The sequence below is a fragment of the Podarcis bocagei genome, assembly GCF_964188305.1.
Source record: "Podarcis bocagei genome assembly, chromosome: 10".
Taxonomy (NCBI): Eukaryota; Metazoa; Chordata; class Lepidosauria; order Squamata; family Lacertidae; genus Podarcis; species Podarcis bocagei.
The window spans coordinates 55,827,968-55,846,970 of record NC_138135.1 but is presented as its reverse complement, the minus strand read 5'-3'; the positions used below and the strand labels follow the sequence as shown (position 1 = coordinate 55,846,970).

General features: G+C 42.0%; 1 protein-coding gene across 5 annotated transcripts in view; it reads left to right on the top strand.

Moving 5' to 3' along the window:
* DOCK4 (dedicator of cytokinesis 4) overlaps positions 1-19,003 on the top strand; it is a 262,514-nt gene that overhangs the window by 182,018 nt on the left and 61,493 nt on the right. For all 5 annotated transcript variants that reach the window (XM_081211364.1, XM_081211362.1, XM_081211361.1 and 2 more), the window contains exons 26-30: positions 2,325-2,423; positions 4,363-4,457; positions 11,426-11,501; positions 12,797-12,897; positions 13,829-13,887. In XM_081211364.1, coding sequence (XP_081067490.1) covers positions 2,325-2,423; positions 4,363-4,457; positions 11,426-11,501; positions 12,797-12,897; positions 13,829-13,887 — 430 coding nt within the window. The remainder of the gene's footprint in view (positions 1-2,324; positions 2,424-4,362; positions 4,458-11,425; positions 11,502-12,796; positions 12,898-13,828; positions 13,888-19,003) is intronic.

The following is a 19,003-nucleotide window of genomic DNA, read 5'->3' as shown; positions in this document are numbered from 1 at the left end:
CCAAATGCTCTTGAGATATTTGCGAAGAAAGACACCACCCAGTTTGAGTGTAGGTGGCAGGTTTGGTCCCCATGTGTTGTCAGGAACCCATTCTATGCTTATCAAAATGATAAATGAGCACATTTTATGACATGTAGGTGGACTTGCACAGAAATACCAGACTCGGCTTTCCATCCCAAATTCAGAAGCTGGAGTTGTCTTGCTATAGAAACAAGCTTAAGGAAAAATGGCATTTCCATCAACCTTGACTGCACAGTGTTTCACTAGTTCTGTGTGTCAGGGACTTAAAGGAGTGCACATGGTGACTTATAGCAGCCATAGGCAAACTCGGCCCTCCAGATGTTTGGGACTACAACTCCCATCATCCCTGGCCACTTGTCCTGTTAGCTAGGGATGATGGGAGTTGTAGTCCCAAAACATCTGGAGGGCCGAGTTTGCCTATGCCTGGCTTATAGGGTAAACCTGTGCATGTTTACACACAAGCAAGTCCCACTATGTTCAATAGTGCTTACTCCCTGGCTGAGTATGTGTAGGACTGAAGCCTGAAACATGTACTAAATGCAGTCTTGTCACCGAGACAAGACAAGCAAAGGGCACCAAACGCTGTGATTTCTTCCTACACGAGCTCCTATTTATTTCAGCTGATCTCGAGTAGAAGACATGCCCATTTATGTTGCATATATGCTCAGTTGCTTCATTGGTTTTCAAGCCAAAAGATAACTAATCTGCAGATTCCACATAGAAAGAGATCTATTATCAGAGAAGTAGCTTAATTCACTTAGACCAGATTTTTAACCATATAAACTGTTCTTCCTTCCATATGGTGTGAGGCCTGCTTCCAATTCCACATTGGTACTGGTATAGACGTCGTGCTAGCATTGTTTTGAAAGGCCCCAAATGTATAAGATATTTGCTCAACATGGAAATTGTGTTTAACGAACATAAGCCACCCTTATTCTTGGAATATTAACAGCACTGTCCATGTTGACTGGTGGCAAAATCTATACATTATGCAAAATTCATAGTATTCAGCTCCATTTCTTTAATTATTTACAGGTGCAGGGGCCCCGCAGAATGTGCGGTGGGGAGGTTTATCCTTTGGGTCTCCAGTCATGATTTGGGCAGAAATCCATATCCACCACATGGGAGCTTTTTATTAAGCCTTATAGCCATGGAGAACAGGGTGGGGTGGGGAGTGTTTCTTTCTGGACCGTTGCTAGGAAGGGAGGGATGAAATATCTGATGGAAATATATCTCCTCACCCCACTGCTAATTAAAGAAAGAAACCAGTGATAAAGTTGCATGTAATGCCTTGAGCATAATGCGGCCTTCAGAAGTAAGTGCCAAAGTGCTCACTTGGACTTCTTTTCTAATAAGCGAGTTCTATACTGCAGGAACGTGGGTGGTGCTGTGGGTTAAATCACAGAGCCTAGGACTTGCCAATCAAAAGGTCAGCGGTTCGAATCCCCGCAACGGGGTGAGCTCCTGATGCTCGGTCCCAGCTCCTGCCAACCTAGCAGTTTGAAAGGATGTCAAAGTGCAAGTAGATAAATAGGTCGTTCAAACCTAGCAGTTCGAAAGCACATCAAAGTGCAAGTAGATAAATAGGTACCGCTCCAGGTAAACGGTGTTTCCGTGCGCTGCTCTGGTTTGCCAGAAGTGGCTTAGTCATGCTGGCCACATGACCCAGAAGCTGTACGCCGGCTCCCTCGGCCAATAAAGCGAGATGAGCGCCGCAACCCCAGAGTCGGTCACGACTGGACCTAATGGTCGGGGTCCCTTTACCTTTACCTTTTTATACTGCAGGCTCAGGAAATGTGATTCAGTTGTTAAACACGGAGGAAAGAACTGCAGTGTTGGGTTTAAGATACATCTTTGCAAAGGGGCTTTCTTTGTTGAATGCTCTTCCCAGGGAGGTTTGGCTGACACTTTCATTATACACCTTTAGGCACCAGGCAAAAAACATTCCTCTTCGACATCTTTGGCTGATTGACAAACAATGTCCTTTTAAAATGTTTTGGGGGGGATTAGTGGGTTGTTCTTGTTCTTATTATGTGTTTTGTGGTTTTATTTTGTGGTTTTATGTTTTGAACTGCCCTAAACTAAGGCCTGCAGGTATAGAGCAGGTATACAAACTTAATAAATGATGATGAAGATGATGATGATGATAATAATAATAATAATAATAATAATAATAATAATAATAATAATGCTTGTCCTCATACCTCCATAATCAATAGAAAACACATACTTTTTTAAAAAACAACAACAACCGTGTTTACTTTGTAATGCCTTTCCTTTCCTTTTAAAACCATTTCTTTCAGGGAGAGTTTGTTTCATGCCTTTTGTCATTATTGCGCCAAATGACTGACAGACATTACCAGCAGCTCCTTGACAGATTCAAGACGAGGGACGAGCTGAGGGTAAGTAGCAAGTCTTGTGCTTTAGCATATACAAATGTTCTCATCAACTTTTCCCCCTTCCAGTCTCTTCATGATTGTCCTGTTTTACTTAAGCAACCGTTGATATTCGCTTTTGAGACGCAATCCAAAGCCAGTTCAATGAGCTCACTGATCCCAGTGGGAATCGAGCATGACCTAACTTTCTTAGGTTATTGTTTTAGGGTTAGTGGTGACTTGCTAATGTAAGGTTTCTCATGTATACGGATCAGTGTGATAAAGTGGATTGTCTGCCGAGCTCAGTTGTTGAAGATTTGGGTTCAAATCCTTGCTTTGCGACAAAATGACTCTGGGAATGAGATAACAGTTCACCGTTCGCCTCAGAGTAGGTCCTGAGTTAGTCATGCTCATTAATTTCAGTGGGTCAATTTTGAGGTATGTGCACAGGGCAGGATGGGGGACAGAAGCCCTATTGCGCAAGCAGTAGTGCTGCTGCCAGGGCTGGTTAGGCAAATTCCACCCAATATAATTAAAAATATTCCAAGAACAGTTTAAAACCACCACATTCTCTCAGCTAATGATTTCAGAGTTGCCAGGAACAGTATCTTTTAGCCATCAAATGCCTGGGTAAACAGGAATGTTTTTACATTCCTGCAAGTCAGTAATGAGGGAGACAGATGCATCTTACCAGAGCCAGCTGTGTACTATTGAAAATGCATGAATTTGTGTATATATAGAACCCAAGAACAACATGTCATGCGCTAAAAGCCTGGAAGTGCACATGGGTGGATATTATCTGAGCAGCTTCCAGCATGACTGCTACAGACTTCACCCCACCAGACCTAGAACACAGATCATTACGTCCATTATGAAGCTGTGATTTTATTACAGGCTATAATAATATTGACTTGCTGCCTCCAGGAATCAGGCTGCTTCAGTTGTTGTCGTTCTGCTAGTTTGGGTGTTTCAGGCAGGGAAATTGATGTTCAGGCAATAGATATCCATCTCTTTGCCAGTCCATGTTTTTCAAAAGTACCTATCCCTAGGATACCAGATCTAGTCCAGCAGAAGTTTCACAGCAAAGTCTGAAGACTTGCAGCTAGGTTGACACACTTCTACACATCTTGACAACTTCATCCCTCGTTGCAGGTTAAAGACTAACATTAGGGTTACATCATAACAGAGCAGGGAATAGTATTGTTCATCATTAATTGTCTAAGGGATTCCCGTAACCCTCATAGAATTGTAGAGTTGGAAGGGACCACAAGAGTCATCTAGGCTGACCCCCTGCAGTCTTTTGCCCAACGTAGGGCTCGATCCCACAACCCTGAAATTAAGAGTCTCATGCTCTACCAACTGAGCTATCCAGTCCCTCATGTAGGCATTCTAGGTAGCAATCCAAATTGCTACGGCCCCACTAGCTGACTGTGCACTTCAGGTGCTGCAGGCAATCAGAATAATTTGATTTGTCAGTAACAGAATGTTGAGGGTAAACATCTGGATGATACACATCCAGCCTTCAATCATGTGAGTCCCCCACCAGCAGCCCAATCCGGTAGAAATTGTTTTCACATGCAGTCTACACCCTTTATTGCTAAAAGTAAAGCCGAAGTTTGCAAACTTCAAGAATCACGTGTGTTACTATTTTAAAGGTTGAAAATGTCTGCGTGGTATAAAGATTAACTTTACATTTTATTTGTATCACAGAAGTAATGCATTATTCAGCAGCCTTTGACAACACAATCTCCTGTCTGCATCTCACTTAAAAGCACGTCATTAAATTGTTTCATAATCCCTGTGAAGTTTCCTTGGAGGAAAAAAAAGTAGCTGCTTTTACCCACCCCCCCATAACCTATTAGAATCTTGTTTCCTTCTTAATTGCAAGTTTTGTAATGTCAAATGCTAAAACGATTCGCTGCACATTTCTTTCTCTTACCTATGGAATATTTCTCCTCTGCTCTAGGATTTCTTATTACAGATATTTACAGTCTTTCGAATATTAATACGGCCAGAGATGTTTCCAAAGGACTGGACGGTGATGCGTTTAGTTGCTAACAAGTAAGACTGCTTAAATATAACGGTAACAATAGAACTGGTGTTAATGGGAATAGGACTGGGAATAATACTGATAATTTAAGAACCGGTTCTGTGGCCCCTGGGAGGTCATCTGAGCGGCCAGAGAATATTTCAAAGCTCCCTCTTCACAAGCAGAGAAGGAGTTCCATCCTCAGAGATGCCTTTGTTTTGGCTCTGGGAATAGCAACAGCCATCTGACCTTGGGCATGTGCAGGAGAGACTCTGAATCTGTAGAATTCAAATTCCTCCAATTTCTCCAACACACTAATGGCAAGAAAGGGAAAATGAATAGCAGCTCTGGTGCTGACATACAGTGGTACCTCGGATTACATACGCTTCAGGTTACATACGCTTCAGGTTACAGACTCTGCTAACCCAGAAATGGTGCTTCAGGTTAAGAACTTTGCTTCAGGATGAGAACAGAAATTGTGCTCCGGTGACGCAGCGGCAGCGGGAGGCCCCATTAGCTAAAGTGGTGCTTCAGGTTAAGAACAGTTTCAGGTTAAGAACGGACCTCCGGAAGGAATTAAGTACTTAACCCGAGGTACCACTGTACTTGTTTCCCCACCCCAGTTCTCCCTTTCCCCCTTTCACACTAGCCAGCGCAGGACCTGTAAGGTTCTGAATTTCATGGTTCTTTTGTCAAGGATTCCCCTTCCCTCCAGCCACATTAGGTTGCTCTGCCTGCTTGCAAATTGCATGTCTCCTGGCAGCGCATTGCAGACTAAAGACCTAAGTAATGTGAAATATCTTTTGAGCATTTATGCGTGCACATTTGGATGAATACAAGATAAAGTTGACGACTGCAAAGTCTTACTAGGCTGCTGTCTGCTAAAATAACATGTAACAACTAGTTTTCCAGAAACACGAATGTCATTCTACTCTTTCTATTGTTCCTGTAGAAACAGAATCATTCATTTTCGGTGGCCTAGGGACAAATGGTTACGAATTTAAGCTGAATGTTGGTTCTTCAAATGTTTTGGCTCCTAATGAACAATTAAACTTTTGAAAGAGTTTTTTAGCCCTGTAGTTTTTCTAAGCGTATCCTTTGAATTGCTGTTTTGTGAGGCAAGTTTGTGGTAAGGAGAAGCGGCAGAGTTTCCTTCTCTCTTCAGCCAGAAAGCTTTTATGAAGGATGAGCATTATCTTGAGCTGCAGTAGGGAATGTGGTCTGATAGGGGTCTCTCCTGGCCCAGTTTGTTGCCTTTATAGTCTGACACTTCTGGCTTGATCCTAACAAGCCATTAAGGTTTATAGTTTATAGGTAGTATGGAATGCCTATGGTTTTCACATTAAATAGGTCAAAGAAACAAGCACGTGTCTTAGATAGACCAGTGGTGAAATGAAATCAGACAAGAAGACTCTGGAGAAAGGAAAGCAATTCAAAAATTGACAAACACGAAGAACGGTGAAATCTTTAGCAGCTTACAGCTTTTGCCCCACAAAAGATATTTTATATATATATATATATATATATATATGCTTTCGTAGATTTTCACGGGTACAGGAATGCAGGTTTTGGTGTCTTCGGGTGTCTTCCCGTGTAAGAGTTGGGGTGTCTAGGCGACGTTTCGACGAGGTCTCACTCGTCATCTTCAGGCTGGTGCTTTCGGCTTCTTGTTACTGGAACAGAGCAGGATCTCAGTGTTTGAGTTCCTATAAATACTGTTGAGGGGGTGTGGTGTATAGCCTCCAACGTTCTGGGCAGAGAGGGAGTTCCCAGGTTAGTGTGCCTTTTCTTCTTTTGTTCCTTAATTACTTGAGGGATATCTTGAGTGATTTCTTGAGTGATATTCTGAGTACCACTTAGGAGGGTCATTAGGTGTGGATTAGTTGCTAAAGCTTTCGTGTCTTGACCTCTTGACCTTGTGAAGAGTTTTTTCTGAGAAGATGGCTGTACTGCACTTAGTTGTGCTCTGGCTTGGCTTCGTGTATAGGGGCGAGCTGTGGTTTTGTGCCCTGTGCCAGCCAGATCTGTGTAGGGATTGCAGGGGGGTGCAGCATCCGGAGGTGCCACTATGGTTTGGCTACTGGATGGTGTCTGTAATTTATCTGTGGAGAGGGTCTGGGTTTGGGTCTGGTGTGGTTGATTGGAGATGGCGTTCTGTGTGCCTCTGGTTCTGGTGTCGGTTTTTGTGGGGAGGGCTATTTTCCAGATGTCTGGCAGGCGGGACGTATCGTCACGCTTGTTCATGTTGTGAGGGTGTTTCTCTATCTCGATGGCTTCCATGATTATTCTCTATAGGAACTCAAACACTGAGACCCTGCTCTGTTCTAGTAACAAGAAGCCGAAAGCACCAGCCTGAAGATGACGAGTGAGACCTCGTCGAAACGTCGCCTAGACACCCCAACTCTTACACGGGAAGACACCCGAAGACACCAAAACCTGCATATATATATATATATATATATATATATATATATATATATATATATTTGCTTTCGTAGATTTTCACGGGTACAGGAATGCAGGTTTTGGTGTCTTCGGGTGTCTTCCCGTGTAAGAGTTGGGGTGTCTAGGCGACGTTTCGACGAGGTCTCACTCGTCATCTTCAGGCTGGTGCTTTCGGCTTCTTGTTACTAGAACAGAGCAGGGTCTCAGTGTTTGAGTTCCTATAAATACTGTTGAGGGGGTGTGGTGTATAGCCTCCAACGTTCTGGGCAGAGAGGAAGTTCCCAGGTTAATGTGCCTTTTCTTCTTTTGTTCATTAATTACTTGAGGGATATCTTGAGTGATTACTTGAGTGATATTCTGAGTACCACTTAGGAGGGTCATTAGGTGTGGATTAGTTGCTAAAGCTTTCGTGTCTTGACCTCTTGAGCTTGTGAAGAGTTTTTCTGAGAAGATGGCTGTACTGCACTTAGTTGTGCTCTGGCTTGGCTTCGTGTATAGGGGCGAGCTGTGGTTTTGTGCCCTGTGCCAGCCAGATCTGTGTAGGGATTGCAGGGGGGTGCAGCATCCGGAGGTGCCACTATGGTTTGGCTACTGGATGGTGTCTGTAATTTATCTGTGGAGAGGGTCTGGGTTTGGGTCTGGTGTGGTTGATTGGAGACCGCTACTTACATGCACAATCACACCACCACCCTGCACAAATAAACTCCGTAGCCAAGACTCTCATCTCCAGAACCAAACGCCTGGCTGACAAAGACCACTTGACAACTGAGTTACAGAATCTCTCAAATGTGTTAATCGCCAACGGATACCAGCAAAACAGGGTTACGAAGCTAATCCAAAAAGAAACACCCCCCAAAAACCAAGACACAGAAGAAAACAATGGCATGGCCCTCCTTCCTTATATCAAGGGCACTACAGATAAAATTAGCAAAATCCTCCATAAACACAATATCAAAACAGCCTTTTGCACCAACCAAAAAATAGCCAATATCCTCAGAAACCCAAAAGATAAAATCCAGTTAGAAAACCAAGGGGTCTATGAAATACCCTGCAAAGTCTGCCCAGCCACGTACATTGGACAAACAAACAGACGAATAAATGCACGTATCGCAGAACACAAGAATGCCGTCAAAAAAGAAGAAAAAACTTCCTCTCTTTACCAACACATGAAAGAAACAGGACACGAAATTAATTTTGCAGATTCCAAATTGCTCTTTAACATGGAACATCACCACAAGAGAATAATCATGGAAGCCATCGAGATAGAGAAACACCCTCACAACATGAAGAAGCGTGACGACACGTCCCGCCTGCCAGACATCTGGAAATTAGCCCTCCCCACAAAAACCGACACCAGAACCAGAGGCACACAGAACGCCATCTCCAATCAACCACACCAGACCCAAACCCAGACCCTCTCCACAGATAAATTACAGACACCATCCAGTAGCCAAACCATAGTGGCACCTCCGGATGCTGCACCCCCCTGCAATCCCTACACAGATCTGGCTGGCACAGGGCACAAAACCACAGCTCGCCCCTATACACGAAGCCAAGCCAGAGCACAACTAAGTGCAGTACAGCCATCTTCTCAGAAAAACTCTTCACAAGCTCAAGAGGTCAAGACACGAAAGCTTTAGCAACTAATCCACACCTAATGACCCTCCTAAGTGGTACTCAGAATATCACTCAAGTAATCACTCAAGATATCCCTCAAGTAATTAATGAACAAAAGAAGAAAAGGCACATTAACCTGGGAACTTCCTCTCTGCCCAGAACGTTGGAGGCTATACACCACACCCCCTCAACAGTATTTATAGGAACTCAAACACTGAGACCCTGCTCTGTTCTAGTAACAAGAAGCCGAAAGCACCAGCCTGAAGATGACGAGTGAGACCTCGTCGAAACGTCGCCTAGACACCCCAACTCTTACACGGGAAGACACCCGAAGACACCAAAACCTGCATATATATATATATATATATATATATATATATATATATATATATGCCCAGCAGTTCATTGCTAACCATGGTACTGTTTGGTGTAATTTAAAATTGAAAAGGAGAAAAGATGGCTATGTTGTCGGTTGTGAAGCCAGAGAACTACCGTTGATTTCAAGTCAGGAACATATTGCATGCCAACAAATAGAATTCTAACATCAATGACTAGGTTGGCAAAGCGAAGTAAGCATAAGGATGATTGCAAAGAACTGGCAGTATTTGATGCAAGTTAAATCCTTCATCAGCTGAGGAGGCCCAGAATGCACAGAGTATTTAAACACACAGTACTGGAAAAAACATCAATAGCCTCATTTGAAAACTTAGTCCTTGGTACTAAGCATAAAACAAGTAATCATGTGAGGTCTTTGTACCTTTTTGCATATAATCTTACTTATGTTGAAGTAAATGATTTGTGTAGGATGCAGCCCTGTGCACAATGACATGGGTGAAAGTTCTGCTAGTTTTCATGGAGCCAGTGTGGTGTAGTGGTTAAGAGCGGTAGTCTCGTAATCTGGGGAACCGGGTTCGCGTCTCCGCTCCTCCACATGCAGCTGCTGGGTGACCTTGGGCCAGTCACACTTCTTTGAAGTCTCTCAGCCCCACTCACCTCACAGAGTGTTTGTTGTGGGGGAGGAAGGGAAAGGAGAATGTTAGCCGCTTTGAGACTCCTTAAAGGGAGTGAAAAGCGGGATATCAAATCCAAACTCTTCTTCTCTTCTTCTTCACTGGGTGAGTTGGAGCTTGGAGTGAGGCCTCTTAAGTGTGACAGATTCTCAGCTATGGTACACCAGCTGAGCACTGGATCGGCTAGAACGTTGTTTGCAAGACAAAAACTGCATTATTCCCAACATGTTTAAACAGGATGTGACAGTTTGTCAAGTACATTACAGACTTGGATGTTATGCATTCCTTTAAATAGGGATGAGCAGTGCTTCTTTTTTCTTAAAATAAAATATGTTTAGGGGTACTCTCATTTTCCTACTCATATTCCTACCCTCAGTAAGGCTAAACTTAGATTCACAAAATGTTTAGGGGTACGCGTACCCCCAGAAAAAAAAGCACTGGGGGCGAGAAAACATCCAAATAAGTAATATAACTTTAGTTGCCTAACAGAATCTAGGATTTCAAAAGATCAGTTATTTTATACTCACAACAACTCTGTAAGACTGATTAGGAATAGGTATGCAACTGCACTTTACTCAGAGTGGAGCCTTTTAAATCACTTAACCTATCTTAGTAACGTTCATTCATTTCACTGGGTCTGCTCTGAACAAAATGTACCATATTTTTCGCTCTGTAAGACGCACCAGACCACAAGACGTAGGTGCTAGTTTTTGGAGGAGGAAAACAAGAAAAAAAATATTCTGAATCTCAGAAGCCAGAACAGCAAGAGGGATCGCTGCGCAGTGAAAGCAGCAATCCCTTTTGCTGTTCTGGCTTCTGGGTTAGCTGCACAGCCTGCATTCGCTCCATAAGACGCACACACGTTCCCCCTTACTTTTTAGGAGGGAAAAAGTGAGTCTTAAAGAGCAAAAAATACGGTATTTGAATATCACCCAGTGAGCTTCATGCTTCTGTGGAGGTTTGAACCTGGGTTCCCCTCGTCCTCAGCCCAATACAATGACCACTTCACCACATTGGCTCTCGATGATTAGATGAACAAAATTGTGGCCAATGGGGGTTTTCACTGGTGTTTTGAAGGATGGAAGAATGTAGTCTGCATAGTTAATGGAAACTTTATTAATCTTTCTGATGTCCTATCAGCAAACAAAATGTATGGTCTTAGGGAAAGCGTTTGGGGTTTTATGGTTGGGGGGTTGGTTTTTCTTTTTTTAGTAGTTTCTGGAACTTTAAATCTCTGGAATAAACCAGTGGGACTTTTGTTTGTATTGTGTATTCAAAACATGAATATCCCACAGAATGTTAACAGTCTTGCTTAGGGCTGAGGGAAGAGGCAGTAAGTCAGGAGGTGTTTGGTGGGGGAAAGGGTCCATCAGAAATAGATTTAAAACAGTGTATCAGTGATGGAATATATTTGAGAGGAGATAGGTGTCTTTTCATATATACATACAGAGCTTTCAGCTTTGCCAGCTATACTTCAGCCCTGATGACATTGATTGTACTTGGCAAATCTGAGCTAAGGATGATGGTTCTATATTAAAGCCTACAAGTAATTAGTCCTAGATACATAAATTTTAGAAATGGACATATTAACTTTTAGGAAAAGAAATTGGTTGTGCCAGAACAAATAAACAAAGCTAGTAATACACAAAAGTATATTAATAGCTTTCCCCCATTGCTTTCCTTCATAAATTCTGCGAGTTGAAGAGATGTATTAATCAGAATATTTCATATCTCACATCAACATAACTAGATGCGAAATACATATTCCAGTAGCTTATAGACTCCTATTTCACAAGTTATTAAGATTTTATTATGCATCATTTATCTTGTAGTCTGCAGTTGGTTTTGTTGCCTTAATAAAAGAAAATAGATCATATATATAATTTAGCCAGGATCGTAATGTATGTAATATTTTCTTCTTTTTCTAGTGTTATTATTACAACAGTATTATATCTTTCGGATGCCCTTCGTAAAAACTTTTTAAATGAAAGCTTTGATTACAAGGTAAGCTAGCGATTGGCTTCCGTAATAACGGATCTTTTCCTCCTAAATGTCTGTTGGTATCTTCCATTCCACTCTGTTGCTACGCTGGGCTTCCAGTGCAATGAGCTCTCCTAAATTTCATTCCCTTCCTGTAGTCTCTGGGTAAGCAATAGTACTGCCACAGATTTAGGCTGATCAATGATTAGAGGATCGCAATCCTGTGCTGAAAGTCTTTCAGAATATGACTTTGTAGGACTTCTATTTTAGTTCATTTGGAAGTTTTAGAATGATCTGCATTTTAGGTTATCCAGCTGCCTGTACCTTTTCTTAGTTATTCTAATTTTAAAGAGTTTTTTAGTTTTGTTCGTGGACATATGTGTTGTATTTACTGACCTGCTTGTGGTGTTAAAATGTGTTTCATTGGAACTTTTGATCTTAACAAACATTTTCCTTCCCAGCATCTCCCTGCACTTATTTATTTATTTATTTATTTATTTATTTATTTATTTATTTATTTATAAACATGTCCCACTTACTTTCTTTTTTTTAAAAAAAGCACTCATGGCAGCATACATCTAAATCATGGTCACCATAGTGTTGCTCAGCTAGGGTTGCCATATGTCCTCTTTTTCCAGGACACATCCTCCTTTTCGTGGGTAGAGTTGTCAAAGCAATCTATAGTTATAAGTGGAAGTTGGCAAATGTGTCCTATTTTTTGCTCCTCAAAATATAGCAACCCTAGCTGTAGTATCTCTTAATAGGAGGGAAACAACCACACTTTGTGTTTGCGGACACCGAGACCATATAACACCGGTTCTCAAAGACCTACATTGGCTCCCAATACATTTCTGAGCACAATTCAAAGTGTTGGTGATGACCTTTAAAGCCCTAAACAGCCTCAGCCCAGTATACCTGAAGGAGCATCTCCACCTCCATTGTCCAGCCTGGACACTGAGGTCCAGCTCCAAGGGCCTTCTGTCGATTCCCTCAATGCAAGAAGTGAAGTTGCAGGGAACCAGGCAGAGGGTCTTCTCGGTAGTGGTGCCCTCCTTGTGGAACACCCTCCCATCAGATGTCAAGGAAATAAACAACTATCTGACTTTTAGAAGACATCTGAAGGCAGCCCTGTTTAGGGAAGTTTTTAATGTTTGATTGTGTTTTTAATATTCTGTTGGGAGCTGCCTGGAGTGACTGGGGAAACCCAGCCAGATGGGCAGGATATGAATAACAAACAACTTCTTCTTCTTCTTCTTCTTCTTCTTCTTCTTCTTCTTCTTATTATTATTATTATTATTATTATTATTATTTACTTCCAGATATGGGATTCCTACTTTTACCTGGCTGTCATTTTTATAAACCAGTTATGCCTGCAGTTAGAGATGTTTACCCCATCCAAGAAGAAAAAGGTGTTAGAAAAGTAAGTATCACTATCACTATTGAACTAGAGAGCACCCAATATTTCTGCTACTCTTTATTATGCAAAGTAAGGTAGCGGTCTTTGGGGGAAACTATCCTGTGATGTAACTTTAAAAAAAAAAGAAAAGAAAAACCCATATTGCTGGATTTAAGATGCTTTTTTAAAAACAACAACAGACAGAGCAATCGTCACGATGGGCAATTCTTAACAGCTGAATTTATTGCTGACATAACTTGAATGACCCTTGCCAGGAAAAGAAAAGGGATACTTTGTGTATTCTGTACGAACCATCCAAGCTCTTGGATGAAATCTGCCTGGTCCATCTTAATTCTAAGTTATGTAGTTCCTGTTTAATGCAAGGAATGGGGTCGATGTGCAGAAGAAGTACACGTCAGGAATCAAAGAAAGGAGGTCTGCCTGTGAGAATAACTATATGTATAGCTCAAATTTTTCCTCACTGTTTTGTTGCAGTGATCCCCACTGCTGAAGACACATGCTGCTTTTTAAACTGAAGGCCTCATTACCTCTTTAGCAGTAGGAACTGTTATGGCAGGGAGGAAGACATCAGTTATGACTGCAGTTTTCTTCCACAAAAGCACACCCTTTGGAATTCCAGCTATCGTGTCTGTGTAATCTTGTGAGAACTCTATATTACATTGCAACCTGATAGCTGGGCCACACTCTGAAAATAATTCCAATTAAAAAACACATCTAGAAGCAGTTTCGGTTAAAAACATCCCCAAAGCAATTACAGTTAAAAATATTATTCTGTCCTATGATCAGGAGGTTGACAGGAGCAGGATTGTTCAGCCACATATTCTACAAGTACTCAAATTCCAGGAGTAAAATGCACAGAAGTTGCCCTTCTTTGGTTTATGATACAGTGAAATGATCTGCCAAATAATCTTTGGTTTTTAAAAATATATCACAGATACGGCGATATGCGGGTGACAATGGGATGTGAAATCTTCAGCATGTGGCAAAATTTAGGTAAGCTTTTTGGTTTTTCTTAAGAACCCGATCCATATATATGTATAAAAACTGTAGTTGCTTTACTTAGAAAACTGTGCAAAAGTGTGACCTACAGTATGTAAGCCTTAACAAATGAAGATTCAGAAGTGAAACAGATCTTATGTGTGGATCCTGAAAGCTTGCACTTGCTTCCATATCCTTAAATTTGGAGGCAATACTTATTAATACACTGTTTTGAAGGATTGTGGTAAACCAGTGGCCACTAACATCTGGTGAATGCAGTTTCGTGGCACATCTGCAGAAGGTGCATCATACCTTGAGGTTGATCATTCTAATCAATATTTTGCTTGTTATCAACGATCACTCCTCCTCCTCCGTTCTAGACTACAAAGTCACAAGCAATGTTAATTCCATATACCCAAATAGCCGGATGGAGTCAGGAACTGCAGTGAGAGCCTTCCTCTGTCAGTTGCCACTCTCACTCCCTGCAGGATTGTACAATCCCAGCTCTTCTAAGGAACACATGGGTGGAAATCGAGGCTGGAGAAGGAGGAGAAGTGCAGATTTCTTCTCCCTGTATCTTTCTTAAAGGTAAAAGTAAAGGGACACCTGACCATTAGGTCCAGTCGTGACCGACTCTGGGGTTGCGGTGCTCATCTTGCTTTATTGGCCGAGAGAGCCGGCATACAGCTTCTGGGTCATGTGGCCAGCATGACTAAGCCATTTCTGGCGAACCAGAGCAGCACACGGAAACACTATTTACCTTCCCGCCGGAGTGGAACCTATTTATCTACTTGCACTTTGACGGGCTTTTGAACTGCTAGGTTGGCAGGAGCAGGGACCGAGCAATGGGAGCTCACCCCGTTGCAGGGATTTGAACTGCCGACGTTCTGATCGGCAAGTCCTAGGCTCTGTGGTTTAACCCACAGCGCCACCCACACCCCTGTATCTTCCTTAGCCATTGCAAATAACAGTGTGGAGCTCAGAATTTTGGCAAGGGTCTTATGTCCGTTTCTGCTTTACCAGGGCTAGATGGTCCCAGTTTCTTGAAGGCTGGGTGGTCCTGCAGATGCTGGACTACAACTGCCATGGTCCCTGCCCACTGGCCATGTTGGCTGAGGGTGCTGGGAGTTGTAGTCCAACAGGATCTGGGGAACCACAGTACCCCACCCCTGCTTTCAGAAATAGCTCAGACCATAGAGGTTGAGACTATCTCAGGGTTTGAACCCCTCATTGGGCAAAAGATTCCTGTATTGCAGGATGTTGAGTTAGATGACCCTTGTGATGCTTTTCAACTCTACAATTCTATGATTCTGTAATACTCTAAAGAGGACAGATGGCAACAGTGTGATTAGACCACCCCTTCTAACACTGCCAAGGCATTTAAGCATCTCCAGCTTTGCCAAAAGATGTGGAAGATGTTTGTTTCAGAAACCTTGCTTGCAAGATGCTGAAGTCTAAAGATGCAAATGGTAATAATGAGCCAATAAAATCCTGTTTGTTACAAAGCTAATTGACTTGGTGGTGCAGCTGACAGTTTAAGAGACTAATATGCTGTAGCATTGGATAAGTATCTCTAGACTAAATGATTTATTGCAGAGTAATTTCTCCCTCCCCTAAGTATAAAAGACTGCTTACCACTTAAAAACAAGCCAGTTACCTAGATGACTAATTGGAGTCAATAAAAGGCTGCTAATCTCTTAACTAATTGCCCCACTGATTAACCATCAAATTGATTAACTGATTCAGAGGGCAATCCTATGGCAAGATGTGCTGGGATGAGGGCACATCTCCATCTCAGATACCTGGCTCAGCTGGCATTAAGTTGCCAACTCTGGCTCAGCCAAATATATGCAGGACCAAAGCTGGCTGAGTCAAGGCTGCTGGAATTCCCCCAAAAAAGTGGTGTGCAAGGGGGTGTGGTGTGCTGGACCCAGAGAGCAGGGACTTAGGCTCGATCCCAAGCTTGTTCAGCTCAGTCACGTGACCTGGGAACCCAGCACAGAGCACTGTTTTAAAGGCTTTCTTTCTTTCTGCCAGGCTTAAGTAGAGCAGCAGCAATTTCTCTGCTGAACAGGTTTGGATCTGGCATAACGTTATGCCAGCCTAATTTACACTGGCTTGCTTCACACCAGCTTCTCAGGCATAGGATTGCTCCCTACACAATTATCTACAGTGGTGCCTCGCAAGACGAAAAGAATTCGTTCCGTGAGTCTTTTCGTCTTGCAATGTTTTTCGTCTTGCGAAGCACGGTCCATCGCAACTGCGCCTCTTCAAGTGGCTTTAAAAAAAAAGCGCAAGACGTTTTCGTCTTGCGAAGCAAGCCCATAGAGAAATTCGTCTAGCGAAGCAACGCAAAAACGGAAAACCCTTTCGTCTAGCGAGTTTTTCGTCTTGCGAGGCATTCGTCTTGTGGGGCACCACTGTATTCACTGTTCTTTAATAGCAACAAGGACACCTTTTTTGAGGATATTCTGTTGTCACATCTAAATGATTCATCTCAGTTCTTTGGATATTTGGTTAATGCACTTTGGTTACATGCTAAAGAAGCTAACCTTTAATGACTATATTTAGCAGGGTCATTAATGAAGGACCGCCTTATTTAACTCATTAATGAATGGCTTCATTTTGGATAAGGCTATTTTACCCTAACACTGAATGAATTACAACTTATTGTTGAATGAATTACAATATCAATGAATTAATGATGGTTCTAGCTAGTTGTCTTTTACTATTTTAATTTTGGATTAAGATACACATTTTACTGAAGCTTATGAAAGGGGTTAATTATTAGCTTATTCCATGTCACCACGAAATGATTTTATTCACTTGAATGATTGCTTGTAAATAGTATAAATAGTCTTTGATTAAGGTTTATGAATTTGATAAGAAATTTTGGTAAGCAACTTATGATTAAGTGGCAAAAAGAGAAAATTGAGTATTGGATACTTCATCTCAGTTTACTTTTTAGGATTATTGTTATTATTATTATTAAATTTATTACCCGCCCCGCACCCTAAGGTCCCAGAGTGAGTGACAACATTAAAACACAGCATTACAACACAATATTAAAAACAGTTTACAGCAACTTACAATTACAGAAATAAGTACACCTGAAGTGTCAAAAGCCAGGGCAAAAAGGAGAGTCTTCAGGATTCTCCAGAAACTGTATAATGAAGGTGCCAGATACACCTCCTAGAGGCGTAGAGACTCAGTTCTACAACTTGAGTCAATAAGTAATTTTGAATGCTTGTTTGCTGATCAGACTATTGACAAACAAGGTTTATATGGTCTATAATGAAATATTAGCTTAATAAAATGCAGAACTCACATGCTTTATGAATCACAGGGGGTGGGATGGAATGCAGATCCACGTGGAAATATTGTTTTGCCTCTTCCTTGACAGATGCTGGAAAATAATGATGATGATGATGATGATGATGATGATGATGATGATGATGATGATGATATATATGCCCCAAATGATGGGCAGGCAATGTTTTATAAAATGTGTGTATGGTGGGTTTAGTTTAGTTTTTGTTTTTTTAAAAAAAACTGTTAATAGAATTTACTGAATTACTATTGTAGTAGACACAAATGGTATGTTAAATCCAGAGGGAAAATAATTGTACTTTGCCAAAAATAGTCCAATGAAATAAAAGGGCACATTATACTGAAAGATAAAAAGGTAAAGGACCCCTGACAGTTAAGTCCAGTCATAGACGACTCTGGGGTTGTGGCGCTCATCTCGCTTTACTGGCCAAGGGAGCCAACGTTTGTCTGCAGACAGTTTTTCCGGGTCATGTGGCCATCATGGCGAAACCAGAGCAGCGCACGGAAATGCCATTTACCTTCCCGCTGGAGCTGTACCTATTTATCTACTTGCACTTTGATGGGCTTTCGAACTGCTAGGTTGACAGGAGCAGGGACCGAGCAACAGGAGCTCACCCCATCGCAGGGATTCAAACTGCCAACCTTCTGATCGGCAAGCCCAAGAGGCTCAGTGGTTTAGACCAGGGGTAGGCAACCTAAGGCCCGTGGGCTGGATGCGGCCCAATCGCCTTCTAAATCCAGTCCACGGACGGTCCGGGAATCAGCGTGTTTTTACATGAGTAGAACGAGTGCATTTATTTTAAATGCATCTCTAGGTTATTTGTGGGTCATAGGAATTTGTTCATTATTATTATTTTCAAAAGGAGGCTGTGTCACCTGTGCTGGCCCTTGCTGGCTTGGGGGGCTGTGGTTGCTGCCCCCCCCCCATAATCTGGGTGGGGGATATGCTTTGGATTTGTGAGTTACTGTCGTTCCGCTCCAAGGTCCAGGCCTAGCTCTTATCACGGGATCCTTAGGAATATCATCATTTTTATTTGCGTGTTCATTATACATTGTTTGTAGTGGCATACAGTATTATATTATATTCTACTGGAACTGCCAGTGTTGTTTGGAATGCAGATAAGCTCTTGTAACCTTCCCCCACCTAGAAAAAAAAAAGAGTCATGTATTGATCTTCTGTATTTTGAAAACACATACATTATAGAGAACTTGAAAATACTCCCACGAGCGAATTTGCTGTCAAGTTTCGTAATGGAAAATAACAAGACTCTGAAGGGTGCCAAACCAATTATATGTGAATATAAAGTGAAGGGTTATATTGAAGCAACACAATGCATGTTGTGCGCCACAACCCATGCCTGGGTCTCTCTATCTGTTGGTGCTATTAGCAGGGATTACTTCATCTGTTTGCTGCCATATCCATGCAGATTAGAAAACATTGCTAATCTGATGGGTAATACTAGTTTGTTGCCAGAGAGAACATTATGTTACTTCAGCCAACGTATTTCAGTAACTTCTTCATGGACCATTGGGCGGTTCTCAAATTAATAAAACTTCTTTAATTCCAATTAAAGAAACACTCTTAGTGGGCAACTTTCACCCTTAAGTTGTTTTGTTTTTGTTTGTAAAGGGATTCGTCGTTGTCCCCCCCCCAAAAAAAGCTAAGTGCCAGCTTCCTTTTCTACAGATGAAATTTGCACTTCCATTGTTGTGACTACAAAATGGAGGGTGGGTGCACTTTTTTGCCTCTACCTGATGTGCATATACATTCAGGTGGGTACTCACACTTGCTCCAGTCTCT